Raw genomic sequence first — 25,329 nt, 5'->3', positions numbered from 1 at the left:
TTTTCCTCTTTATCAATATTAGATATTTTCTTGAAATCATGGTGGATATTGGCCGCTTTGGTTGACCCTCGTCTACAGAACCTATCTCCCCTTTTTCGGCTGACAGCGGAGCTGTTACACGATATCTTATTACTTCTGGCATGCATGCGTTTCCGTGTTCTGCTTCTGGACAAACAAATTCACAAATCTAGAGAGTCAATGACTTCGATCCTGTGGTAACTCTACCGGCAGACTGCAATATCCCAGTCAGTGGCGCAAAATGTCCTCCGATGACCATCAAGCCACGTAGATAGACTCAATCATCTTGTTCATGTGAATGGACGACGGATAGCTGTGAGAACGAGCGCAGACTGCAGGTTTAAAATCAAATCAAACATCTGATTAACTCTCTCTCGATACTTAAGCCGTTGGCACAGGGTCACAGAGAACTCCGCGAAGCCATGCCACCAATGCTCCTCTGGGGTGCCTGGGTATGTACGAGCGTTGGGACATTTCCACGGATGCTACGTTTTCAAGAGCACTTCCCATATCAAGATGATATTGTCTAAACGTCAACTTGCTCAGCTTCCAAGTGTGCAGAATCTGCACGAAAAAAAAGAGCCCAATCAATCTGGCCCTGTAGGTCAAAGTCACAGCTGCCAAAAGGTGTGCATGAGAACTTTCTTTGGCTTGAACTTGTTGCAGTTCATCACATTGACACGGTGAGTCACAACCATGCATATACTGTTGGGTTACGGTTACCAGCACATGTAGGCCCTTGCATCTTCTTGCTCAAAACTCGGGATGCGGCGCCTGCGGTGCAGCTTGTCGGATTATGGTTAACATGTTACTCTAAGTGTTGACCATATTGGAGGGTGATGCTCACGGTTGCTGTGCATCCGAAGACATCCTCAACGGCATCGTCTTGGAGCATGACCATCAGCCACTATCCGATTCTTGAAATTGCCACGGAAATTTTGCAGAGCAATCCGTTTTTTCCACCAAAGGTATGTCTCTTTTTCACTATCTGGTTCCCGTCTAAGTCAGGATCCCAGTATCAACGACGGTTTTCAACAAACTCCACGGAACTCTTCACTAACACCTCTTGATATAGTTTGGTAGATGTCAAAGTAAAACCCTCCTGCTCAAGTGTCAAGGCTTGCTGGCGGTTAATAAAAATTTGATCCTGTACTCTACAAAAAGGGGTCAATCAACACACTTAACACATGGTTTAGGCACTTGCCACGGAAACTTAAATGGGAGCTTCCGTTGTCTGGGCGCTTAGAGTCTGTGTTGTCCGGGGTTGATCGCACAGACATTGGGCTGCATTTCCATCCCTAAGTACCTGGGGATATTAGTGGCCGGGTTCAATCTCAAAAAAAGCAAACATGCATGCAGATTGGCCTCTGCGCCCTTGTACTCCAATCTGGTACTCAGCTCTGGAACTTGGTCCCCTGGCCCAAAACAGTTCTGGTTCCGAAGATCTAGCCTCTCAGGTCGGGACGGCACGACACGGCATCTTGCATTAGGCTGGATCTTTATATTGTTTTTCAGACAAAACAGACCTCTAGCGTGAATAGAGAATTAATCAACGAGAATCAACGTTCTTCTTTGGCTTCATCTCCTTTTCGACTGACAAATGACCCTGTCCTTGACCACATCCGAACTTTCTTTGTGCAGTCCGTCAATATCAGGCCAGCTCACTGTGTGCGGTAGTATCACGGAGTCGTCCTTCAGGCAAACCACTACGTGGCTCTGGTTCATGGGTTGGTTTGTATCTGTTCTTTTGTAGTGGCGACGCTTTGTGTAGTCTTGTCCAGCCGTTTGAAATAGCCTCAACTTTTGCGTTGCTTCAGCTGAAATGGGAAATGGGGGCTATGTCGAAAAGAGAAGAGATAACACTGGTCTGTCTGAATTTTATAGCGACTGTGCTGTGCGTCTGCAGGAGAGGAAACAACTCTTCTTTGCCCTGGACCAACCAACGATGCAGGCGCCAGCAAGATTAGAGTCGCTGGGAGTAGCCTTGGAGGCGAAAAGGATTAACGATGCCAAGGAGTTCCATATTCTATAAAGGCAACTCGGCTCTCTCGAGACATGAGCTTTACTTTATCCTTCATCACACACAAGTCTTCTCTTCACATCTCTCTTTGCACTCAAAGCAACTCCCGCTCCTGTTTCAGGTAGCAACTTATTACATACCAAGTAACTCTTTTTTTTGAAGTTTTCTAAAGATACCCCCCCCCCCCCCCAAAAACCCTAGACACCATGCAGACCACAATCAAGTCCTCGGTCCTGGCTTTCCTCGCCGCTGGCGGTGTAGTGACCGCGACCCCCATCCTCTCTTCAAGGCAAGCCAACGTCATCACGGGTGCCTTCACGCCCATCAGCGGCGCCTTTGTCAACATGGACACTTCCGCCAAGGCCCTGACGGCACAAGACAGCCGCACTGTGACGGTGGTGCTCCAGAACGGTGCCGTTGCCCTGCAGGCCATGAACGACGCCGCCAACACGGTGCGCACGTCGACCGAGCTGCGCGCCTTGGAGAGCCGCCAAGTCATCGACTCGACCACAAACATGAACGCCCAGATGTCCACCTTCATCACCGACATCGTGGCCCAGAAGTTGATCCTCGACCAGTTCGGCGCCAGCCCCACCGTCGTCAACATGCTGACCCAGCAAAAGGCCGCCAACGTCGCCCTCAACGACGCCATCATTGCAAAGTTCCCCAACAACCGTCTTCAGCGCGACCAGGCCAGGGACAGCATCAACAAGATCAACGCCGTCTTCGACCAGGGCATCGAGAGCCTGAACGCCGGCTCCGCTCAGCCCTTCACCCCGCCCCCGGCTGCCTCGCCTGCCCCTGGCGCTCCGGCTCCCGCCCCTGCTGCGCCCGCACCGGCACCGGCTGCTCCGGCTCCCGCCGCCCCTGCCCCGGCTCCCGCTGCTCCCGCTCCTGCCCCCGCTGCCCCGGCACCAGCGGCACCTGCACCTGCTGCTCCGGCGCCGGCTGCACCCGCCCCTGCCGCACCCGCCCCGGCCGCCCCTGCTCCCGCCGCCCCTGCTGCTCCGGCACCGGCACCGGCTGCACCTGCGCCCGCTGCCCCGGCTGCTCCCACCGGATCTCCGGCTCCTTTCACGCCCGCCAACCCGCTCGCCAGCGTTGCTCCCTTCATCGCGCCCCCTGCGGCCTCGGGCACCCCTATCCCATTCACACAGCCCAAATAAAAAAAAAAAGTTCACTGGATTTTTCTCCGAGGGGATTCATGACAAAAACAAGATAGACCAGATGCGGCTGGGTCACATCGGTTTTTCTAAAAGAATTCCTTTTCTTCTTCTTCTTTTCTTTTCCCGCATTATTTTCTTCACATCTTGGAAAGAAAATTTAGCGTTCTTATTTTTTTCAAATACTTTTTTTTTCTATATCGAACCGGGTTCGAAGGATCAGACAAGTGGTCCTCTGCTGTGCAGGATGGTTGACGTGAGACTTGGAAAGGGAGAAAGAGAACAGGACTTCTCTATCTATTGAGGAAATGTAAACTATTGTATTTTACTAAAAGAGATGATTAAACTTGCCTTTTTTTTCTTTTGTACCTTGTCTATGAGATCATCTTGCATTTGGTGTACATATTGACAATGATCAAGGGCATATCTCATCAAAGTGCATTGCTGTATAAAGTGTTCTCTGTAGCCTATGTAACAGATAAGCAATGAATGTTTGGTCACTATTCAATTGTAGCAAATGCTGTTTGGAGTCACAAGCAACAGCGGAGTCACTTGTATGACGAGAACCGCCGAGTTCCTTTGGCTAGGCTTTGGACAGACTATCAGAGGCAAACATGTGACGCTGAAAATTGTGTCGTAGCGGAATAAGTAGTCATTGGTGGGCTCTATTTTGTGTACCCAGACAAGCTGTCTCTTTCGGATTGCGCCTTTTCTTTTTTCTTTTCCTTCTTTTCTTTTTTTTTTTCTTCTTTCGCAGCCTGTCTGGAATCACCATATCGGTTAATTTAATTTTGTCCTCACTTTTGGGTGGATAGTTACGCAACAGGAGAGGGATCATGGCGCTATCTCGGGGGTTAGGGTATTTATCGTTCAGTCAATGGTGATGCAGCTATGATGCAACCATGATGTTCGACTGCCGTTCTCTTCCGTCCGTTATCTTTGCTTTTTAAAACCTGGTCCATCTGATCATTGCTACTCTCCTAATCTTCACATGTCAATGCTTTTCGGCAATGCCCAGTGTCAACCAGGATTCCTCCCCTGGCCGCGCACTCGCATCAATGGGGAGCTATCCGTAGACGTTGGCATCTGACGTACGACTTACGCGGGGCAAACCTGAGCGAACGAACCATTGATCGAGGAAGCCGGGGGAAAAAACTCAATCATGTCCGGGAAGAGCTTACTAGAAGGGAGGGGAGGTATTTCTTCCAGATGATTTTGGGAAAATAATCGGCAGAGTTTTTGTTTTTGTTTTTATAGGTGGGTTACTTTTTCTGTCACACGAAACCAAAGATAGAGCTTGACCATTGTGTGGGGTTTCGCGAACCATCCTGCGACTGTTTAAAACTACCCCCTTTTCCCACTAAGAGCTCAAGGGGCCTAAAAGTTTTAAATGACAAAGTCAAAGTCAGCCGACGACTCCGACATGTCACGACCAGGCGACATCGCGGTCCTGCCGCTAGAGGGAGCCTTTCAAGTCTACCAGTCGCTGGCCGACAGGTTCCTCTCCCCGAGCCCTCCCAAGGAGATACCCAAAGATGCGCCCACCATCGCCGTCATCGGCGCCGGAATCACTGGCGTGACGGCTGCTGCGCACTGCGTTGGTCACGGCTTTAACGTCGTCATTTTCGAGGCCGGCTCGCGTCGGAACTTGGGCGGCATCTGGACCGCCGTCAACGACTCATCCAGCCTGCAGATCCACTCGGCCATGTACCGCTTTCACCCTTCGATCCGTTGGAGTCGCAGCTATCCGGACCGCAAGGAGATCCTGGACCAGGTCGAGAAGCTATGGTGGAGGTATGGCCTGGACAAGATAACCAAGTTCAAAGTCAGGGTTAAACGCGTGTACCAGGACGACGATGGAAGGTGGATCGTCAATCACCCCGAGCACGGAAAGTTTGAGGGCCTCATCACGGCCGTGGGGACCTGTGGAAAGCCCAAGATTCCTATATTCCCAGACAAGGAAAAGTTTAAGGGACCGGTCTACCACTCGAGCCAACTGAATGGGTGAGTTTCTAAACAGATGCACACCAGACGACTCCCTACCAGACGATGCCTGGATGGTGTGCCAATCAATGTACCATGATCCGTGACTGATCATCTTTTTATTTTGACCAACAACAGAAAAGACGCAGCAGGCAAAAGAATCGCCATCATAGGCGGAGGAGCCAGCGCGGTAGAAGTGCTCGAGTGGGCCTTCAAGGGCGGTGCCGCCCATGCCTCGATACTCTCCCGCAGCGAGAAGTGGATCATCCCACGCAATATCGTCATCAACACCTTACTTTCCTGGAACGTACTAGGCCAGGACGCTTTTATCGGCTGGCTGCCCGAGATACTCCTTCGCAGGTTCTTCTACCGTGACCTCGAAAGTATCGCCCCGTCCAACAAGGGCATCTTCACTGACACGCCCATGGTCAACTCGGACGTTTTGGATCACATCCGTTCCGGCAAGGCCGACTGGATCAGGTGTGACGTCGAGTCCATGACCGAGTCTGGTGTCTTGGTGAACGAGCGTGCGCCAGGCGTTCCCAAGGGAGGCTTGGGAAGGCCGAGGGTTGTCGATGCCGATATCATCGTCATGGCTACCGGGTTCAAGCGGCCATCGCTGTCGTTTCTTCCCGACGACTGCTTCAATGAACCCTATGGCCCGCCAAATTGGTATCTCCAGACATTCCCGCCAACACATCCGTCCATCTCAGCAATCAACTGGTAGGTGTAACCCGAGCAACCAATTATCTTTCCAATCTGTCCTGCTCCCAAAAACATGGTAAAAAGAAACCGCAAGCTAACCTCATCCACAACACAAATCAGCACTTACATCTCCGCCATCGGCACTGTTGGCAACTGGCACATTGGAATCTACACGCGGATTCTGCTCATGTTCCTGACGGACCCGCTCACGCGACCGGCGCCCTGGTGGATGCGGCGGTGGATTGACATGACCAAGCTCCTCAAGGCCACCAGCCCCGTCGGCGCCTTTGACTTCTTCACCTACCTCGAGCTTCTCTGGTGGTTCCTCTTCTGCATATGCTTCAACCCTTTCCGCTGGAAGTGGGCCCTGTTCGTCTTCCTCGGCATCGGCATGGCCCTTCCCAAGGAAACGACCGAGCTGGAGACGAGGCTGCTGCAGCGCGCAGGCTGGGACAGACGGGAGGTTGGCAGGGACGTGGGTAAGAGCATTTAGTGCTGGCGACGCGCGCTCAGTAGTTTTTTGTTTGTTGTCTGTGTGTGTATTTTATTGTAGGGGCTGTGATGTGGTGAAAAGTGCGCGTGTACACTGTGTTGCGCGTCTGGTATGCGTTCGTCTTTGTGACGTGGAGATTTTCTAGCACGTGTCAAAAAACCAAAAACCAAAAATAAAACAAAAGCTTCGAGCGTGGCCAGAGCTTCTTTCCCCCATCTTGTCTTCTTCCCCAGGAGGACCTTTCGATCCAATCTTGCGGCGTGGAGACCTTGAGCTATCAATAGTATCCGTGCCCGAATCCGTGCTTTTTTGCAGAAATGATCCGCTCGTTCGTTTTTGTCCCAGATCCGAACCTCAGCCAAAGCTTATTTTCTTGTTTCAAACCCCTGGACCGTCCTGTTAAGGATCGATCACATTCGTTGTCATCTGCTATGCGCTGATTTCTGCTGGTCGTCATAGTTTTCCCAAGGGGACAGACCAGCCCACGAATTCATATGTGCTACTTCGTTCGTATTCTATACACCTACCTATCCGGTCGGGGTAATCTTAAAGAAATCCTATTAGATGCTTGCCTACCTAGGTAGGTAGGTACGCAAAGTGCCTTTAAATTCTGGAAGGTACTGTCCTCCTACGTGGTAGTTCACAATAAAGATGAGACGTTTGTCGATGACGTCACCCTTACTCCAATAGCTTCCAAGACTGCCTCTCACGGTCCAAGCTAAGGTTGCTATCTACACCACAGCCAGCTAAATGGAATATCCATCTATTTTTGCTGGGGTAACTCCGGCGGTACTCGATCAGTAGCTCAGCGTGCCAAGCATCGACTAGCGCTTCCTCGAACCGCAAGGGTTTCCAGCCTACCTATTTACTGTACATACATAGCTTGGGCGAGGTACTGTGTAGAAGAGACAGGCTACCCATTCAGCTACCACCCAGAGGACTTACTTCACTAAAGCCAATCACTTTCGACTTTTTGGCAGCCAAATACCCCAAACACATTCAGCGGCGACAGGAACCTGCAGTTTCAACTTCTGCACCCCGCTCAATATGGAAAACCCACGTAAGTGACGTCCAAAAACAGCCGTTGCTTATTAACGCCTCAAACACAAGTCCAACACAGGTTAACTGACCTCATGCCTCCTCCACCAACTCAACCCACATAAAAAAAAACGTTTAGTCGAAGAAATAGACGGCATCATCAAGACGCTCTGCCAAGGCACGCCCGCGGCCCAGCGCCGCGCCGTCGAGACCTACTTCCTGCCCGAGGCGTCGTTCGTGCACCCGATCTGCCTGGTGCACGCGCACAAACCCATCGTGCTGCCGTCGCTGTTCCCAGGCTTCGCGGGAGGTTCTTCTCGGCCCTGGAACGTTTTTTGCAGCCGCGATGCCATCGCCGCCATCTACCGCTGGTACCGGTTCATGAGCCCCGACACGGTCGTGCATATCGACTCCAAGGCCTGGGACGAGAGGAATCAGGTCTTGTACGTCACGGCCCGCCAGCACTTCACAATCTGGTTCGTGCCCTTCTATCAGGCAAACGTCAGGCTCGTCGTCGAGCTGCAACTCCGCCGTCAGAGGCCCGCCGCCCCGTCCATCCAGACCAACAACGAGTCGCACAGGAGGACCAGCAGCGGCACCGCCAGGCAGGGACCTCAGAAGTACTACATCGCCAGGCAGGAGGACCATTACCAAGTCAACGACGTCTTGCGCTACATCTTGCCCATCATTGGCCCAATATTTGCCTTCTTCTCACGACAGTTTGCATCTCTGGTCTGCGTGCTGCTGGCTTTGCCCATTCTCCTGGTTGATCGTACCTTTGGCGACAAAGAACTTGTTTGAGGGGAAAACTTGTTTTGCTTTGCTACGACTGGCAAAATATTGTACAGAAGGTTGAAACTTTTAATTAATTCCTAGGGGATACAGAGGCTGGAAATAGTTTACCCCAAGACAACGTTAACTGACCGTGAATTGGCAGCAATGATATCAATGCCAACCATTAAACTTGGTGAAATTTTAGCAAAGAAATAGCAATCCAATAAATTCTTGTTTTGACCACATAGAGAGAGATGCAGGCAATTGCGCGCTTCGTGACCTTCCCGGTCCCTAACATTTATGGATTGTATTGTCAATTATCGCAACCATTGATGCACATATGAGTACAAATCTGTGACATCCATCAGGGACGGCTCGGATCTTGTAGGGCTTGCACAAGCCGCCGTGTTTGACTTTGTGACTCAAGCAAAATCTTGTTGATATCAGTCATTCGGGCCGTTTCAATAATCTTGCGTAAAGAATCACGACCCTTATCGCATTGTCGCACAATATTTTGCGACTTTTCACGACAGACCCTGAGTATACTCGCTTGGTCTTCCCTGTGCATTTTTGTCACAGACAATAGCTGGCGCTCGAGCGACATCAGGTCATTGACAAACGTGTCAAGCAATCCTTCCCTGCATTTTATGTCGTCCAAGGCATTCTATCAAAGTGAATCCGTGTTAGCAACATTGCTGAGTGCCGAGTCTCGATGGAGGTGGAAGGTGCAAACCTGTAGTATGGCTCGGATGGTTTCCCACCATTCTCCCTCAAACGGGGGCTGCTTGTTATTGTCCGCTATTCCTCGGCTCGATGCACACTCATTGTCTCGGCCCAAGTCGTTGCAATTCGTCGGCAAAGGGTTCACAGTGTCGAATGGAGGATCACTGCTACCGATATTCTCCCTCTCCTGAACCGGCAAGGTGGGCTCCTGGTCGTCCTCAGCAAATCTCTGTAGTAGTGCTTTTCCATGCTCACGATCTGGGGCTCCGGGGATGACAGCTGTCTGACCGACAAGTGGAACATCGGAATGACGCAAGCCTTCGTAGCGGACATTCAGATTTATCAAGTGGTGATTCAGTTTCCTGGGAGCTGCAGACCTTTTCTTGGGCTCTTCGGCTTCTTGAGGTGATTGGACTTTGAGGAGAGTGTGTGCTCGCTTCTGGTAATCAGGTTCAATAGGAGATGCTGGCCTCTTGAGGGAAGCGATGCCGAGATTAAAGGGTGACGAAGCGGCCCCGTATCTATCTCTGACGATGCATTCGCTATTGATATCAACAGGGACAAATGCACGATTGGGTGACTCATCAATGCTCGCAGGCACGACAGGCTGGACGGTATCACGAGATCTCAGGTAGTTTGCCGCAACGTGTTTTGTCTTCGGTGGAAGACAAAATTTACCCTCAGAGACAACATGTTCGGGTACGCTGAAATCAGAAAAGGCAACTTGAATAGGGCCGCCAACAGCCGGGCCCTTCCTCTGCTCTTCTTCTGCCAAGTTGCCCGATAGCTTCTCTGATTGGTCGACTTTCGGTAGGCAGGTTGGTAAACTTCGAGGCAGCTGCGGCAATGATTCGAGACTCATCTCAACAAGCATCCCAGGTGGTGTGTTCTTGACACCCTCGTTGGTGGCGCAATGAGATGAGCTGGAATCTCGGGCGGGATTCTCCGCGTCCAAGATTTTGTGGGCAGCAGCGGGAGTGTCAGGGCTGACTGGCTCTAGTTTCTTTGTGAATGGTCGCTTGAAAAGCTTTTCCTTGCCCACTTTGTTTGGTTCTACCGGAGGCGAAGGTTTTTTGGCAGTGGTTGGAGGCTTCCGGATCGGCTTCGAGGGCCTTTTGGGCCGTGGAGGTGGTGAGCCGCCGGGTATTTCATATTCATCGGCTTCGGCTTTCTTGACAACAGTCTCTTGCGAGCCCAGAGACTTTTTTGCAACCCGGCGGGCCTTGGCGGCTGGTCTCGATGCTGGTGGAATCCCGGCAGCTACAATGATCGACTCTCCTGAGAAGAGTGAACCAGAGCAGGAACCATCGATGCTTTTTGCGTCCGGTATTAGAGTGTCCGATCCCTGAGGACTACCGCACTTTGGCGTCTTGGCTCGATTTACCATATCTCCGAGAAGTTTACTGTTGCTCTCGTGGGTCTTCAAGCTGGCTGGGCATAAAACCCGGATCGGAGGAAATATCCTTGAGAGATTATGGTAGACGGATGGCGGGACTTTAGCATCCGATTTTTTGGGGCTACCAAGGTGCCAAAACTGAATGTGGAGGTGGCCTCGGGGTGGTGTGGAAACTGATGAGATGGCGGAGGAGAAATGAAGAGCAGTCATGGAAGCCGCAGAGTGCTAGGGTGCTTCCCACCATAGCAAAGAAAGTTTCCCTCGGGAGGTTGCTCTTTGGCATCTGCCATCATCAAGAAGCTACCAAAGCCGTGCCTTCCAATTTGGATGTCTATCTAGACCCACCCTCCTTCGTGTTGGTCCGCCGAAGGCATCAGGCAGCAAGATCCCAAAGGCCAGGCTTGGGCAGATTGATGCAACTTACAAAGCGTCATGTTTGTAAAAAAAAAAAAAAAAAAAAAAAAAAAAAAAAACACAGATTTCTCATGGTAAAGACTGCTTGTTCATTCTTCGATTCACGATAATGCCCCGTCAAATCGCCAAGATCTTTCTAAATAAGCCTGCCAAGTGTAAGTCACCAGAAATGGTATCTAAGTTTGATGATCTGGGTGAAGAAAAGTGTAAAGTCACTGCAAGAATACACATGGATTACCAAGGGGGTCGACAATGCACAGATCACACAACCATCCGACCGTGAGTGACGTCAAGCTTTGAACTTGCGCACCTCTTGGTTCAGTGTGGCGCGATTAAAATAGACAAATAACGGGTCCAATATTTTATTCTGATCAAATGGACCTCAAAAACTATTTACCTGATAACAGACAAACAAGCCTTGGAATGTTTCTACACATTTACTAGCAACAGGGAGACAAGCAGGCGAAACAAAGCAGTTTATGCTACAATCGGCGCGACCCACGCTTATTCCCAGCACTCTCCACTCGGTAGGCCTGGCCCCGGTCCTTTTTTTGCAACGATTTTGCGGCTGATGCTGCGTACGTCGGTACTCAAATCGCCCCCGCACTGATCCAGAGGTTCGTCATCTGCAAAAACTTCCCCGGCTCCAAAATTTCTAGAGGGTCTTTCTTCAACTCCTGCTGGACCCTTCAATCATTCTCCGCAAAACCCATAACATTCCTACACATTTTTCTCACCGCGTAACATATAGCAAAGTCTTTGTTTTCCATTTGTAGGAGTATAAAGATTGAGGTTGATTTACTGTTGCCTCTTTAGTCGTCTATTGCGCGACGCTGACCCGGCAAGTGAGAGGCTTTAGCCGCCGGGAAACCGTCTACCTAGGGTTCAATTCAATCGACAATCCCGAACGAACGACGGCGCGCATTATATCGACGATATCTGCCAGCTCCAGGGCAGCCTGAGACCGGAGTCTGGTCCCTTTCCGATCGTACGCAGCCAAGGCCTAATCGATTGCCCCCTGCCACGACCCCTCCAGTGCACGTCGAAGCCCAGACAACCCCCTCCACGTCCAACCCGATTCGCGCCCTCACCCGCCACCGCGCAACGCTCGCCCGAAAGGATGCCCTCTTGGAGCACTTCCCGCCTCAATCTTCCCCGCCGCTTGGGCGAAACTGTAAGCAGCCCCTCCGACTCCAATTCCAAAGCTTGCAGCACAGGGAGGAGCAGGAGGAGGAACGCACCGGATGTCCGGTCGCCCCTGAAGCAGTACAAGCCTGCGGCAAGGGAAGCGCTCAAAGGAAGCCTTTCAGTTGGCCCCGTGGCAATGCAAAAGATGTCGTTCGATCGACGACCGTCCCACAAAATTCGAAAGGGATTATTCAATAGCCGCTTCGGGGGTGGCTCCGGGTTGGGCTATAATAAGAAAAGAGTGGAAAAGCAATACCACAAAAGGTCCGCCAGGTCCAGCAGAAGATCCAGCCCTGACATTTTTGCACAGCTCAGTCCACATAACGGGTACTTGACCTGTGAGTATTTTAGTTTATATTCCACCCGGAGCTGGTGATGTACGATGATTCGTTCGATCGGCAGCTGATAATTCCCGAATTCAAGACCACGGCGTCAACCTCCTGAACTCGGACGTCAGGGCACTCAAGGATGATTGGTTAACAGATACGGTGCGTACTTCTTTCTACCCCTGCAACAGAGACTATGTCTTTAACTGACCTTCAAAATATAGAATATCGCCTTTTGGGAAGAGTACGTATCGTTGACAGCATTGGGGTCACTGCTTCTACTGACACATCGGAACACAGGTACATCGAACATGAGATACTTCCAAAGTATCCCCAGGCTCGTGTTGCCTTGATGAGACCGGTACTGGTGGCATTGATGGTGCAGGCGCAGCGTCTTAAGGACATAGCGGATGCTCTTCCTGATTTTCGTCACGAAACGCACATCTTCCTACCCATCAGTGACTCGATAAATGCTGGCCGTCGAGCCGACACGGGCAGCCATTGGTCACTGCTCTTAGTTTCCAAACTGGACGGTGTTGCCTTTCACTACGACTCGCTGAACGACCACAACGACGCCCACGCACGTGCCGCCGTAGATAGGCTCTCTCGGCACCTTAGACAGCCCCTGCGCTTCTATCGCATCATTGACATGCCTCAGCAGGCTAACTCTAGTGATTGCGGCGTCTTTGTCTGCATCTTGATGCGCCACCTCCTGGTAAAGAAGCTTCTCAACGCCAACGCCAGAGAGAAGGTTGCCATGGGCCTTTCCGGAAAGCAGATCGACGCGCACGGGGGCAGGAAGGAGATGATCAAGATCATTGAGCAGCTACGCAAGGAGGGCGAACGCAGACGTAGTACGGGTGCCTTGCCCATGTCGTTTCGCTCCGGTAATTCGCCGCCGTACATCGACTAGTAGACGACATGCGAGTGGCAAACCAAGGTCTGAGGCAAACGTTAGGGGATTTCTATATGATTTTTGTGTTTGCGAGCTATCAGCATCCACCTCGGTGCTTCAAAAGCCGTGGTGGCTTGATGTGGAAGCATGGCGTCCTTGCGGTTGGTGTTATGGGTCTGGCGTTGAGGCAATGGCGTTGGGGTATAGCCGGAGAACTTTTGTAATTTTCATCCTGACAACTTTTGGTGATTTTCTCTCGTACATGTCGCCCATATTGGATAGGTCATATACGTTGCAGTCACTTCCTTGTTTATGATTATTTATTTCAGGCAGGCGTCTTCCGTTGAAACATTGGTGCTGCCTTCATTGTAAATATCTTGCTTTGTTAGCTTGAGTAATTGATGATAGTCATGCCGCACGATAATATCACAGCACCATGATTGAGAATCCTATAATGAGCCTGTAGTAATTGGGCTGTATGAGATAAAATTCTGTCCATGTCGTCTAGACATACTATCAAGGGCTGTTTTGGAACCGGAGCATTTGGCTGGGTACGTTTCACAAAAGTTGATTTTAGTGAATGTATAACGCACCAAGTGACTGTGGACCTGTGTGCCTCGGTACCATGTGCCACCGTAAATAGGTATTCGACTTCGCTATCAAGAGACCAAGATACAGATACCACGCTGGGTTTGCCTACAAGCACTGGCCGGCGCGAGCTGGCGGCTTCGTTGATCTGTGGCGTGGTTTTAAGAGCATCAGCACGGCAATCCGAAGATATTATACCGAATGCATGCTGGCTTGCAAGATAAGCAACTGGTTATTTTGGGTGATTTGGCTTCTATGGGGTATCATCGATTGTACTGTAATTTCCTGACCCGGTAGAGGATGACTTGTGAGGACAAAATGATCAAAGTCACTTATTCTCCAGAAACGCAGGATTCTGCTCCATAGTCCCTGAGATGTGCGCCCTCAATGCCGCCCACCTGCTCGCGGTCGATGAGGGCGCCGCCGGGGCAACCTTTTCCGACCCAGCTCCCGTCTTCTCATCCTGCTCCCTCGCGCCGCCCATAGCCTCATCCTGATCTCCCCCACTCGAAGCGCCCCCACCATCAGCTTTCAGCTTGTTCAGATACGCCATGCTGAGCCCTATGTTTTTGGTCTCGGCCCTCAGCAGCTTCTCCTTGCGCTTGAGGGCGCCCGGTCTACTCCTGATACTCTTGAGCCGCACCTTGCCCGGCTCGGGTCTCTCTTCCAGCTCGTCCAGGTCCGGGAGCGCATCTGCAAGGGACTCGAGGTTCGCGGCGAGCTTCTTGGATGGCCTGCGCCGTTTTGTAATCTTGCCCGACGAGCTCTTGGTGGCGATCTGAGAGAGAAAGGACGAGCGCTTGATCTGGCGGCGGTCGCGTTTTGAGTCGGCGAGGAGGGAGGATATGTTGTTTGTCTCTGTGCGCTTCGGGGCCGCCGAGGATGAGGATGAGGATGATGTTGCTGCGCGGGCGGCCTTGGCGCGCATCGAGGTGCGCTTTTTGGGGGCGATTGGGGCCTTGGGGGGGGCGGAATTGTCGCGGTTAGTCAAGTTTAATGAGCATTATCCGAGTAACAGTGAACTTACCATTTTTGATATTTTGATTTCAAAGACGATCACTTTGACTTTGGTGCAAAGAGGTACTCAGCAAACTCACTTACGTGACAACTAAAACCAAGCTCGCAAGCGTGAATTGGATTGAATAATTTTGGCGGGGAAGGTCATTCTGCCGGTGGCAGGGGTGTCGAGTCTCGGCGGGCGGTCAATAGCCACTTCCGCCCGAAGACCATACAGTGCGAAGGCTCATCCCTGAAGACGCCGCCCCGCTTAGAATTTGTGAGTGGAGCCTGGTGACGATGAATTCTTGAAGAAGACGATGCGCTCGTGATAGTCATGTATGGCTAAACCCTGCTGCTATGCTGGTGAAGAAATACGAAAAAAAGAGAAAAAAAAATGGAAGAAGCCGACAAGAGCGCGGAAGAGCTCCGAGCTCAAATTGCCGAGTGCGAGGCGACGCTTCAGTCACTCAAGGAGCAGTTGGCTGCAGCAGAAGCTGCCAAGACCCCGCCTTATAGCGGCAGTACTGAGACGGACAGGGGCAGTATTAGCAGTAGCTGGAAATGGCCCCTGGCCGAGGCAGAGTATGATCGTTATGGAAGGCAGCTGATACTGCCAACTGTTGGTATCCAAGGTGAGTTTCAGAAATCATCTTTCACTTGCCTGTTCATGATCAATTTTTGCGTTTAAGAATAAAACTAACCTGCAAAACATTCAGGCCAGCTCAGATTGAAAGCAGCTTCGGTCCTCATCGTCGGTGCCGGTGGTCTCGGGTGTCCCGCCTCGGCATACCTTGCAGGCGCAGGCGTGGGCACCATAGGCCTCGTGGATGGAGACACGGTTGAGGCCTCCAACCTCCACCGACAGGTCGCCCACGGCACTTCAAGAGTAGGCATGCTAAAGGTTGACAGCGCCATAAGCTACCTGAGAGAACTCAACCCGCTGGTAAAGTACAATGCGCACCGAACCCACCTGACTCCGCAGAACGCCGAGTCCATAGTCTCGGGCTACGACCTGGTCCTCGACTGCACCGATCATCCCACCTCGCGCTATCTCATCTCGGACGTCTGCGTGCTCCTCCGTAAGCCCCTGGTCTCGGCTTCTGCGCTACGCACCGACGGCCAGCTGATCGTGCTCAACACCCCCGCCGCGCCGCAGACCGACTCGTCGGGCGGGCCCTGCTACCGCTGCGTGTTCCCAAGGCCGCCTCCGCCCGACGCCGTCACCAGCTGCGGTGAGGGCGGGATCCTGGGCCCGGTCGTTGGTGTCATGGGCGTTCTGCAGGCCCTCGAGGGCATCAGGCTGGTTGCAGCTGGTCGACACCTCCTTCCGCCGTCGGAACAGCAACAGCAACAACAGCAGCCGCAGCAAACACTCATTCCCCCCTCGTTGCTACTCTTCTCGGCACCCCCGGACGGTAGTCCAGCCGGGTTCAGGAGCGTTAGGATGCGTGGTCGGCGCAAGGATTGTTTTGCCTGTGGGGAGAAATCGACACTGTCGCTGGCGACGCTGCGGGAAGGGGGACTGGATTATGTCCAATTCTGTGGTGGGCCGAGACAGCCTGTAGCACTGCTGAAGCCGGAAGAACGCATTTCGGTCGAGCAACTGAACGCTTTATTGCAGCAACAGCAGGACGGGGAGCATGGGAAGCCCGTGCTGTTGGACGTGCGGGAGCGAGAGCACTTTGAAATTGCAAATATCCCCGGGTCAATTAACGTACCATTTTCGAAAACGCAGAGCCCCGGGGCCCGTAAGAGTACCCAAGAAAATACAAAGCTGGACTGGTTGCCAGATGTTGTTACTGACGGCGACTCGCCCGTGTACGTAGTCTGCCGAGTTGGGAATGATTCGCAGACTGTGGCCAGACAACTCAAAGAGTTCGGGCTTGACAACCAAGGAAGACGTTTTGTTGGTGACGTCAAGGGCGGCATGCTGGCTTGGAAAAGAGAGGTGGATAGTACCCTGCCGTTCATGTAAAAGTCGAGGTCTCGATGAGAAGCTTGCTATTTACCTATGTAGACCCCTTTGGGATGAGCTGCGAGAAATGGAAAATAGATACCCCAAATTGTGGGTTTGCAATGTTAGTACAATAACTTGTTCCGCCTCTGCCGTGGCAAGAACAGAGATTTCCTTCCCGCCGACGTTCCCCCCTCCAAAAAAAACCTCCGAGGGGAAGATCATGAAAACATATGAGAAACAATAAAGATGCGAAAACAGACTCAAATACTCCATATCAAAGCCCATTTTGATGTGTCTTTTAAAAGTAAAACATGACAAAAGCTTTCTGGCAGAGGAACCCCTCAGCCCCTTAGATGAACGTTACTCGCTTCTTGTTGAAAGCGCGCTGGTCCTTGAGCCATTGCCTGTAGCCGGCGACGCTCTGGATCTTTTCACCATAGAAATCGGGCACTGATTTGAGTGTTAGTGAGTCCGGTCAAGTAAGTAAGGCCAGTTGAGTGTCAAGTCCAATGTATCAAGGTTACATACCTGGGTTGCTGGCCGATCCATACGGCTCAGCTCTGTTCTTCTTGATGCGCGCAAAGAACTGGTTCTCCTTCTATAATAACGAAAAAAGCTTTGTTAGTGGGATATTCATGTTCATCGAGAGAGCTCAACGATTATAAATCAACGAAACCACTGGGGTTATCGTTAGGATTCAGATGCATACCAGCGTCATCTGTCTCTTGGTACTTCTGTGCAGCACGTTGAAGGCGGCACTGCCCAAGATGGGACCGACGAGCCAGCCCAGCGCGGCAAAGCCAAATGTCATCAGGCCGAGCGTGAAGAACGGGTCAAGGGGCAGCTGAGAGACGAGCGAGTCGAGGGACCCAGAGCCTAGGAAGATGGCGCCGCCTCCGGCGCTGCCTGCGCACATGAGACCGCTAAAGGCAAGCTGCCAGCGCCGGCGCAGGGTGCGCAGGCGGAAGAAGGTGTTCCAGTCTAAGGGCTTCTCGGCGATGTCGGTTGCTGCTGCTTGTGAAGAGGAGGACCTTGAGGTGGTGGTTGAGGCTGATCGGCTACCCAGTATCGGTGAGCGGGCTGATGCGAGAGACTGTAAAATCTTGGGCTGGTAGCGAATCGCCATCGTCGGTGCCGCTGTGGGCTTGGCTGCAAGTAGGCACGTCGTTGCCATTCCACGGAGGGCGGGCTGCTGTAGAGTTGTCGCGCGTGGCACAGCACGGAGCATGGTTGTCGTCCTTGAGACGAGCATTTTGAGGAAATTGGTTGTGGTTGGGAAAGCTAGAAAAATATGATGCTTGAAAAAGTCTCAATGCCTCTCTTAGTTGCGGCGTTGGCGACAATGGATGTTGTGCTGTGGCTTGGGAGAAAAAAAAATGGATGCAATTGGGTGCGCCAGTGACGTTGTTGGTGTCGTTCGTTTTCTCGAAGCTCTGCAGCTTGAGGCTCTCCAAATTTCCATCAAAGCTGTAGCTAGCTTGGCCAAGGTAGCGCTTGGGCCAACGTTTATGGCAATCGATAAGCTACCTTCGTAAGTACCGATTGGTGCCAGTGGATATTGGGCGCGTGCTATAGACATGGGGTATGAGCAAGGTTGCAAGGGTCTTGTTTCTGCCCAGCTACGAAGTACACGTCCAAATTGTCTGAGCCTCGGCCCACACTGGGATGGAAGACCATCAGGTGCTTGGAGCAGGAAACAAGGTAGCTAGATATATCTGTAAACGTCTACATGACTTTGATCTATTCAGTACGAGCGATAATGATGAAACCACGAGTATATACGTCTGTATCAAAATGTAAGTAGTACAAAAGGAAGCGTAGCTTCACCATCCCTAGTCCTACCCAAGGCGCAGTAGGCGCTATAATTTCTCTTGCACTCTGACGAACAAAGCTTCGCCCTTTGCCAAATCCTTGCCCTTGCCGTCCTGAAGAGTAGCCGTGAAAAAGACCTTTCTGCCTTCATGTTTGTCAATTTTGACGTGACACTGCACAAACCCAGGCGTGGTCACCGGCCGGATAAAGGTGACATTGAGAAACTTGGTCATGAGCTGCTGGGTCCCCCACGGTCTGCCATCACCCAAATTAGCTTCCACAACGCCTGCGACAGCCTCGTCGATCATTGCGGCTACCACGCCACCATGCACCACCCCGCGGTAACCGTCGATTCCATGGTCAATGGCGAAGAGGGAAATCCTTTCTTCCACAAGCCCGTCCGGTCTCGTTGTCTTCTTGTTCAAACCAATGAAGCCCGGGATGCAGTCGGGCGCGTTGATTGTGCGGGCAAAGAACTCATGATCGACCGTGAATTCACCGACTCGAGACATTGGAGCCTGTATGGTGTAAGTCGGGTGCCGAATCAGTTGCATGCACCATGGCTCTGAGAGGAATGGCTGAATTAATTCGTCGACGGTGGTGGGAGGCATCGTGCAGGGTAGGTAGACCTGTGTTGAAGAAAATGGGGGGTTTTTTTGAGAGTGACAGGTGGGTGGGTTTGTGGTGCTTCAATTTGCTGTTTGAAAGGTGCAGAAATGAATATTGCCATTATTTTTTCTCAAATCGGATCAAAAGACATGAGATATAAATAGAATACTTGGACATTGTCTCCCAAGCGAATGCTCGAACTTAATCTTGGAACTTTCATCCTGATGCCATCACGTGAGGATTGTTCCGTGGTAGTCGGCCATTTTGGGAAGGTTGAGCACACGCACGTTGGTTTACTTAGCGCGACTTGAGCCAGATCCTTGCTAGCTAGTCAAGTCTTTGCGCAAACGCCGCGTTTACTCTGTAACACCCACACACAGCAGCACAACAAGCTGCGGGATTCTCCCTGGGTTAGAATCACTTTCAATTCAAAATCGGTTCACATTCTGATCTCGGTTCTAATGCATTTACCCAACAAACAGAACCTCTGCCAGATGTGCGCGCGAGGTTCTTAGTCTCGACTGAGCGCGTTTCTCAAATAGACCAGCAACCCATGTTTCGACCCATGCTTGCTTCAACTTTCCCCATCTGGCAGACGAAAATCAGGAACGCGAACCGCATCCTCCAAACTTGCGCTCGCTCTCACAGCCACAAATAAAGCTATGGACGACTTCTCCCGCCCGGCGAAGCGACAGCGACGCGAGAACGCCACTCCGTTATCATTTACAATTGATATTCCTTTGCACCCCACCTATCACAGGGGCACACACCCTCCTCCCAGCAAGATTCAGCTGCTGCCCGAACATAGCGACAATACTGCCTACATCGTCCAGAAGATTATCCATCCCAGTGGCCGGAAGCTGCCTGAAAACGTACGAAAACGACCTTTTTACATCATAGGATGGAAAGATCCGGAGCTGCGAGAGGCCCGTGTTGGGGTGGAATGCATGCGCGCTTATACATACGTATCACCGCGACAAGTGGAAGAGTTTGAATACCAGGACTTGCTAGCGCGGGAGGCGGCCGAAGAGCAGCAGGCGCAAAAAGAGGTTGATGCTTTGCTCGCACAGCAACAGCAGCAACAAGAGTCGCAAAAGGCCGGCGCGCCCAAGAAACGAGGTCGACCGGGTCGACCGCCGAAAAAGAAGACTACCGCAGATGAAAATGATGGTCGCCGTGTCCCGTCACTTTCCACGCCGCAGAAAAGTCGGCTCAACCTATCTGCCGATAACCTGCAGGACTTGCAAAACGAAATGGAGGATCGCATACGCAGTCAGAACAGTATCATGGTACTAGGTGAAGACGAAGACGAGGAAGCCGAGGAGGATGACGAGGATGAGGATGAAGACGAAATGCTCCAGCGCGTGCTCCTACAACAAGCAGAAAGGAACAACAAGGCCGACCGTCTAGATACAGACTTCACAATCGCAATACCCAGCCGACCTCCTGCACGAACACAGCCGGCGTCTCGCAGAGGTCGTGGACCAGGCCGTCCTCCCAAGGTCAAGTCACTTGACACACCTCAGACCACTGTCCCACAGGCGGAGCCCAGCAGGCCAAGGCCAGGTGTTAGGCCCACCAGAGGCCCGAAACAGCGGGTTCCAGATCGTTCATCGGCACGTATTCCAGAAAGTAGAGAAATCACACCGGCGCCTTCTCTGTCCGAATCAACTATCGTGGCACGTCCAACTTTCACGAAGCAGCCGTCACTGATCTCCGTACATGATAGTTCCATATCCTCCCGGTCTAGCGGCTCCCCCAGAGATGTATCTGTCCAAAGGGGGACTCTCGCCAAAACTAAACGCGAATCCACCACCCCCATCCCATTACCGTCCTACGTCAGATCTATACCGAAGGATGCGCCTCCCACTTCGAGGTCCCCGCCTCTACCAAAGGCGCAGAAAGATGAAGCACCTAACGAAGATGCAATGGCTGTGGACATGCCTGATGAGTGGGAGGTTTTGCGGCTTGAAGGCTTCAAAGTGGAGGAACACAATGGCAAGAAGACTCGCTTTTTCAAAGTCAGGTGGAAGGGTGACTGGCCCGCCGACCAGAACCCGTCGTGGGAATCCGAGGATTGCATAGATCGCGACACGGTCAGAGAATTTCTGAGGCTTTGCAAAGAAAAGAAAAAGGAAGCTTCCACAAAGCCCCATTTAGGAACATCTACAGCCTCACCAGGACCGGTCACTGCCAAGACGCAAGGGACGCTCAACGGATGGCTGCAGCCTGGGAGAGGTGCTGCGCCTGCGTCTTAGGGGGTGGTCGCAGACTTACATACCCAGGCATCCCCCATCAGGCCAATACCACCTGCATTTTTGGGTGCTACCAAGCGACAACCGAGTGACTGTAAAGGTATCGGTAGACACCAAGGTATCCGACAACGAAAAAAAAGAACAAAGAAGAAAAAAAGACATAAGATTAATGCTCGGTAGATGCTTCAACAAAATGCAGTATATCTTCCACCTAGTCTTTCTCGCTCCATCAGTAGGCAAAGTTACGTTTGGGATATTAGCCCGTGACCTGTCCCCGCCTCAGTCGTGTTCTTTTGTGTCGGATGAAGCGACTCATCCTTGTTGGTGTGCCCAGTCTTATACCTATCAACTTCAAACTGTGACTGAAATGGAAAAGATTATAGTCCTGGGCGTGAGTTGCTTAGTTTATCTTATGGGTTCGTTTTCCTTCTATTGTCTTCTTTTTTGATGTGGTCCTGGCGTGGTGGCAGTTCTGGCACATGTCAGCACTATACCTACCTAGGTAAACAAAGGACCCAGTGGAAATCGTTAAGCCCGTCTCGACAAAGCTGACAGTATGTGTTGGCCATATGAATGACGCTTGCGTGTACGCCACGCAAATCGAATCGGCATGGGGGAAGCTGCAGTGATCAAATTCACAACCCCGCAACTCGGTACTGATTGCCTGCTTGGCTGCACCATTAGCCTCCAGGGTCTTCGAGGCGCTTATCTGCCGGAGGCTGTCGTATTATGTGCTATTTTGCCCGGAACCGGACGTCAAATTGAAATTCCGGACCGGTCGATTGCTAGTATTAGCTTGGCGTGTTCTGTCCAACCCACAGAGTTGCTTTACACACCAGCTTTGTTGTTGCAACTATTCTCAGAACTGAGGAGGCTTATCAGACTTAAAAGCGTCAAATTTCCCGGTAATATTTTGTATGCCTGGTACTTGTAATCCACAGAAAAGCAACAAGCAAGCAAACACAACACTTCAAAGAATTCCTACCCTCCGCCTTCACACATCGAAACCATCACCATGACCAAAGAACTCACCGGGACTTGTCTCTGCCGCAAGGTCTCCCTTACAATCAAGGGCGACACGATGGGCACAAACCTCTGTCACTGTACCAACTGCCAAAAAGCAGCTGGGTCGGTCTTTTATACTGGCGTCAGGTTCCAAGCCGAGGTAAAATACATCATTCTCTTCTCTACACACCCTCCTTTTGCCACTCAGAAGCTGACATCAACATATAGAACGTCACCTATAACGACCCCGAATCTGTCACCAAGACGCATGTCGATGGCACCGGCCAAGCCGCCAGCGGTATTGCGCGCTCCTTCTGTGGCAACTGCGGTTCTCTTGTCAGAATCAGCAGTATCAAATACCCACAGTTTGTGTCGGTTCCTTTCGGTATCATTGACAGCGACGACAAGGCCGACTTCAAGCCCAAGATGGAGTTTTTCTGCGATAGGAGGGTGGACTGGGTCGCTCCCGTTGAGGGATCTACCAAGTTTCCGACCATGCCGGCGGTTTAGAACGGGAACTCACTTGGTTCTGAATCCAGTGACTGAAGAAATAACGATCCAAATACAGAGTCTTGTCATCTTTCCCAGGTCCGACCCTTCTTCCAGCTTGTCGCGTGACTATCGATCTACCTTTTACAATACCCAATTGCTTTGATTGATCCAACCGCTTTCCTATCCATCACTTTCTCATTTCCACTCTTCTCATTCCCTCCAAACCAAAATCCCTTCGTCATACAAGCCAGTCAGAAACCCAACCCCTCTCGTACAGTCCCTGACGGCCGTCGCAGTCGTTCCGTAACCACCCGCCTCCCCACCTCTGGAGACGTACAGATCCTTCAACCCGTCAGCCTCTGTCCACTCGGCCGCCCAGCTCGGCGCCATGGCTTTGCGGCAATGCTTCGGCTCCTTGGCCTTGGGGCTCCGTGCCCGTTCGTCCTGGCACAGCGCCCGCGACCGGCTGACTTGGTTTAGCTCCGGCGGCGACGGGTGGCCTGCGATTAATAGCTTGCCCTTTTGATCAACTGACAGGTTGTCTGGCAGGAATGGCAACTTGACCATGCCAGTGAGCGGCAGATGCTCTTCCTTGCCTTCCTTTTTATTCTCACCCAAGCTGTAAAAGTGAATGCTGGCCGTGCTGGTCGAAGCAACAACCATTGTGGACTCATTGAGTTGCGCGATGCCGTTGGGAAACGGGAGCGACGCGACGGTGCGTATGGACTCTACGGTCGACGGCTCTTTTGACGACAACTTCACCCGCACCACCGTACCCTTTGCCAAGAGCAAATAATTCTCCAGGGTGGACAGGGTCGGATGATAGCGCGCCGGGAAATGATGGTCGTTGGTGATGTAGAGCTCGGTGCTGCTGACCACCTCGACCGAGTTGGGCGAGTATATCAGCGGATCCTCTATGGTCCCCAGGTGGTTGAGCGAAGGCGATATTATCGACTGCTTGTAACGAAACACTTCTAACCGCGGGCCCCGCACGTCGTTGTTCAGCACAAAGAGGGTCTTGGTCGGATGGTCGAAAGCGATACCGATGGGGTGAAACAACTTAGGCTGCGGGAAGCCGGAGAGGCCAAGCCTATGCAGCCTCATCGTTGCATCACCGTCTGCAGCGACCACGTCCTTTGAATACCTGTACAGCCAGATCTCCCCGCCGGGATTGGCGTCCTGATCCTCGGCGAACGCGCCCATGACGGTATTCCAGCCGTCGCGACCGGGATCGCAGCTCAGGAAGGCGACGCCGAGCTCGGGCACCACGATCCCGTCCTCACAGTTCCGGATCCGGTCGGCGAACAAGACTGCGTGACTGCCGCCGCCCGCCCTCGTGGCCGCTACAAAGGATGCATTCACAGGTGGTAGCTTGTGCGGCCTGTTGGCGTAGATGCGCGACAGGGCATAGTACCTGCCCGCGAGGTAGCGTGAGACTGGTGGTATCAGCAGCGCCAGCTATTTCACATTGCCACGATGGGGTGATGGTGAGGATCTTGTTAGCGCGGTGTCGGTTACTGAGTCGGCGGAACGATGATGTCAGGGGGGTTCTGGGGTGTCTTGTGGTCTCTTACCAGGAGCAACTTCACTGCCGAAGCTGGATTCAAGCCAAAGGCGGCCATGTTAGGGGTTCTTTCGTATCGATAATTGGCTTTAGCTCGGGACAGCTGGTGGGGGGAACTGAAGCCAACCACCAGGGTTTGAGGTGGTTGTCCTGAGAGTTTAAATGCGAGAACCGGAGGTTAAGGGAGGAGAAGGTGACATTTGCCAAAAGACGGTCAGGGATGGGAGTGGATCACGTCAAAAGCAAAAAGATGGGAAAAACAGGGACGGGCCCTAGTAAGCCTGTCAGCACTTTCTGTTTGTTTCAATTCGTTCGGTTGTGATAGCGTCTGAGTAGTCTGATGTTGGCATGTTTTGCCTTTTCAGAGTGACGTTAAGTTCTTGCACATCGGGCAAAACTCAATATATTCCCCCGTTAAATTTTTCGTCCAGTGTTTGCCATCCTGCAGGGGCCTTTGCCGGCGTGTTTATAAGAGTTGAGCAACTACATGCATGGCACATGTCGGCTGTAGTCCCAGCGAAACCTCATCGTGGGCTGAGAGTGTATTTCTTCACCAATGATCCACCACTTGCTCATTGACAATATACAATTGAGTTTTACCAGCGAGCAAACAAAAATCTAGTAGTCACACTCTGTCATTGTTACTATGTATCTCATGACCAGAAGCTCGTCTTTAATGACTGTTGCATAATGAAACGTGAATACATGAGACGGCAAGCTGTTCGCCGTTCTCTGTACGGCATCGGGGCGCAAGGACAAAAACTACCCGAAAAAACTTGACATAAGCCAATATACAGAAGGTTAAGTAGAATTTGTGGATAAATGAATGGCGGCCCGCTACTATGTACGAAGTAGTAAAATGAATGTTGTGCGGGTTGAGCATTTCTAATTAACCTCAAATTCAGTCCGCCA

General features: G+C 51.8%; 11 protein-coding genes across 11 annotated transcripts; 6 read left to right on the top strand and 5 right to left on the bottom strand.

Moving 5' to 3' along the window:
- Window positions 1–2,244: 2,244 nt before the first annotated feature.
- On the top strand, window positions 2,245–3,204 carry PgNI_07420 (uncharacterized protein; the record flags this gene model as incomplete). Its single annotated transcript, XM_031127433.1, has 1 exon — window positions 2,245–3,204. The coding sequence occupies one exon, from the start codon at window positions 2,245–2,247 to the stop codon at window positions 3,202–3,204; it is 960 nt and encodes a 319-aa protein (XP_030980561.1).
- A 959-nt stretch (window positions 3,205–4,163) lies between these two features.
- PgNI_07419 (uncharacterized protein) lies at window positions 4,164–8,221 on the top strand (the record flags this gene model as incomplete). Its single annotated transcript, XM_031127432.1, has 5 exons — window positions 4,164–4,458; window positions 4,601–5,205; window positions 5,323–5,907; window positions 6,010–6,368; window positions 7,560–8,221. Exons 2-5 carry the CDS (start codon window positions 4,625–4,627, stop codon window positions 8,219–8,221), a joined length of 2,187 nt encoding a protein of 728 aa, XP_030981725.1. The 5' UTR covers window positions 4,164–4,458; window positions 4,601–4,624.
- A 337-nt stretch (window positions 8,222–8,558) lies between these two features.
- Window positions 8,559–10,523, bottom strand: PgNI_07418 (uncharacterized protein; the record flags this gene model as incomplete). The annotated part of the gene is made up of 2 exons (XM_031127431.1): window positions 8,559–8,858; window positions 8,886–10,523. 2 exons carry the CDS (start codon window positions 10,521–10,523, stop codon window positions 8,559–8,561), a joined length of 1,938 nt encoding a protein of 645 aa, XP_030981726.1.
- Window positions 10,524–11,414: 891 nt separating this feature from the next.
- Window positions 11,415–13,437, top strand: PgNI_07417 (uncharacterized protein). Its single transcript, XM_031127430.1, has 4 exons — window positions 11,415–12,253; window positions 12,339–12,403; window positions 12,466–12,485; window positions 12,542–13,437. The coding sequence occupies exons 1-4, from the start codon at window positions 11,848–11,850 to the stop codon at window positions 13,152–13,154; spliced, it is 1,104 nt and encodes a 367-aa protein (XP_030981718.1). The 5' UTR covers window positions 11,415–11,847; the 3' UTR covers window positions 13,155–13,437.
- Window positions 13,438–14,001: 564 nt separating this feature from the next.
- On the bottom strand, window positions 14,002–14,765 carry PgNI_07416 (uncharacterized protein). The gene is made up of 2 exons (XM_031127429.1): window positions 14,752–14,765; window positions 14,002–14,682 (listed from the first exon to the last, which is right to left on the bottom strand). The coding sequence occupies exons 1-2, from the start codon at window positions 14,752–14,754 to the stop codon at window positions 14,053–14,055; spliced, it is 633 nt and encodes a 210-aa protein (XP_030981719.1). The 5' UTR covers window positions 14,755–14,765; the 3' UTR covers window positions 14,002–14,052.
- A 352-nt stretch (window positions 14,766–15,117) lies between these two features.
- Window positions 15,118–16,698, top strand: PgNI_07415 (uncharacterized protein; the record flags this gene model as incomplete). Its single annotated transcript, XM_031127428.1, has 2 exons — window positions 15,118–15,355; window positions 15,440–16,698. The coding sequence occupies 2 exons, from the start codon at window positions 15,118–15,120 to the stop codon at window positions 16,696–16,698; spliced, it is 1,497 nt and encodes a 498-aa protein (XP_030981716.1).
- Window positions 16,699–17,029: 331 nt separating this feature from the next.
- On the bottom strand, window positions 17,030–17,932 carry PgNI_07414 (uncharacterized protein; the record flags this gene model as incomplete). The annotated part of the gene is made up of 3 exons (XM_031127427.1): window positions 17,030–17,130; window positions 17,209–17,278; window positions 17,390–17,932. 3 exons carry the CDS (start codon window positions 17,930–17,932, stop codon window positions 17,030–17,032), a joined length of 714 nt encoding a protein of 237 aa, XP_030981717.1.
- A 607-nt stretch (window positions 17,933–18,539) lies between these two features.
- PgNI_07413 (uncharacterized protein) lies at window positions 18,540–19,222 on the bottom strand (the record flags this gene model as incomplete). The annotated part of the gene is made up of 2 exons (XM_031127426.1): window positions 18,540–19,121; window positions 19,160–19,222. The coding sequence occupies 2 exons, from the start codon at window positions 19,220–19,222 to the stop codon at window positions 18,540–18,542; spliced, it is 645 nt and encodes a 214-aa protein (XP_030981723.1).
- A 541-nt stretch (window positions 19,223–19,763) lies between these two features.
- Window positions 19,764–21,359, top strand: PgNI_07412 (uncharacterized protein; the record flags this gene model as incomplete). Its single annotated transcript, XM_031127425.1, has 1 exon — window positions 19,764–21,359. The coding sequence occupies one exon, from the start codon at window positions 19,764–19,766 to the stop codon at window positions 21,357–21,359; it is 1,596 nt and encodes a 531-aa protein (XP_030981724.1).
- A 650-nt stretch (window positions 21,360–22,009) lies between these two features.
- Window positions 22,010–24,605, top strand: PgNI_07410 (uncharacterized protein). Its single transcript, XM_031127423.1, has 2 exons — window positions 22,010–22,521; window positions 22,590–24,605. Exons 1-2 carry the CDS (start codon window positions 22,372–22,374, stop codon window positions 22,869–22,871), a joined length of 432 nt encoding a protein of 143 aa, XP_030981722.1. The 5' UTR covers window positions 22,010–22,371; the 3' UTR covers window positions 22,872–24,605.
- PgNI_07411 (uncharacterized protein) lies at window positions 23,064–24,475 on the bottom strand (the record flags this gene model as incomplete). The annotated part of the gene is made up of 2 exons (XM_031127424.1): window positions 23,064–24,311; window positions 24,428–24,475. 2 exons carry the CDS (start codon window positions 24,473–24,475, stop codon window positions 23,064–23,066), a joined length of 1,296 nt encoding a protein of 431 aa, XP_030981720.1.
- Window positions 24,606–25,329: the final 724 nt, after the last annotated feature.

This window comes from Pyricularia grisea (genome assembly GCF_004355905.1).
Source record: "Pyricularia grisea strain NI907 chromosome Unknown Pyricularia_grisea_NI907_Scaffold_4, whole genome shotgun sequence".
In the NCBI taxonomy this organism is placed as follows: domain Eukaryota; kingdom Fungi; phylum Ascomycota; class Sordariomycetes; order Magnaporthales; family Pyriculariaceae; genus Pyricularia; species Pyricularia grisea.
This window is presented reverse-complemented; position numbering and strand designations above follow the sequence as displayed.

Bases quoted from the DNA above. Each gene is read 5' to 3' on its own strand.
- PgNI_07417 (XM_031127430.1), top strand. From the start codon at position 11,848: ATGCCCTCTTGGAGCACTTCCCGCCTCAATCTTCCCCGCCGCTTGGGC. The intron at 12,254-12,338 runs GTGAGTATTTTA...CCCGAATTCAAG, and splicing joins ACATAACGGGTACTTGACCT to ACCACGGCGTCAACCTCCTG. The intron at 12,404-12,465 runs GTGCGTACTTCT...TTCAAAATATAG, and splicing joins ATGATTGGTTAACAGATACG to AATATCGCCTTTTGGGAAGA.
- PgNI_07410 (XM_031127423.1), top strand. From the start codon at position 22,372: ATGACCAAAGAACTCACCGGGACTTGTCTCTGCCGCAAGGTCTCCCTT. The intron at 22,522-22,589 runs GTAAAATACATC...ATCAACATATAG, and splicing joins GCGTCAGGTTCCAAGCCGAG to AACGTCACCTATAACGACCC.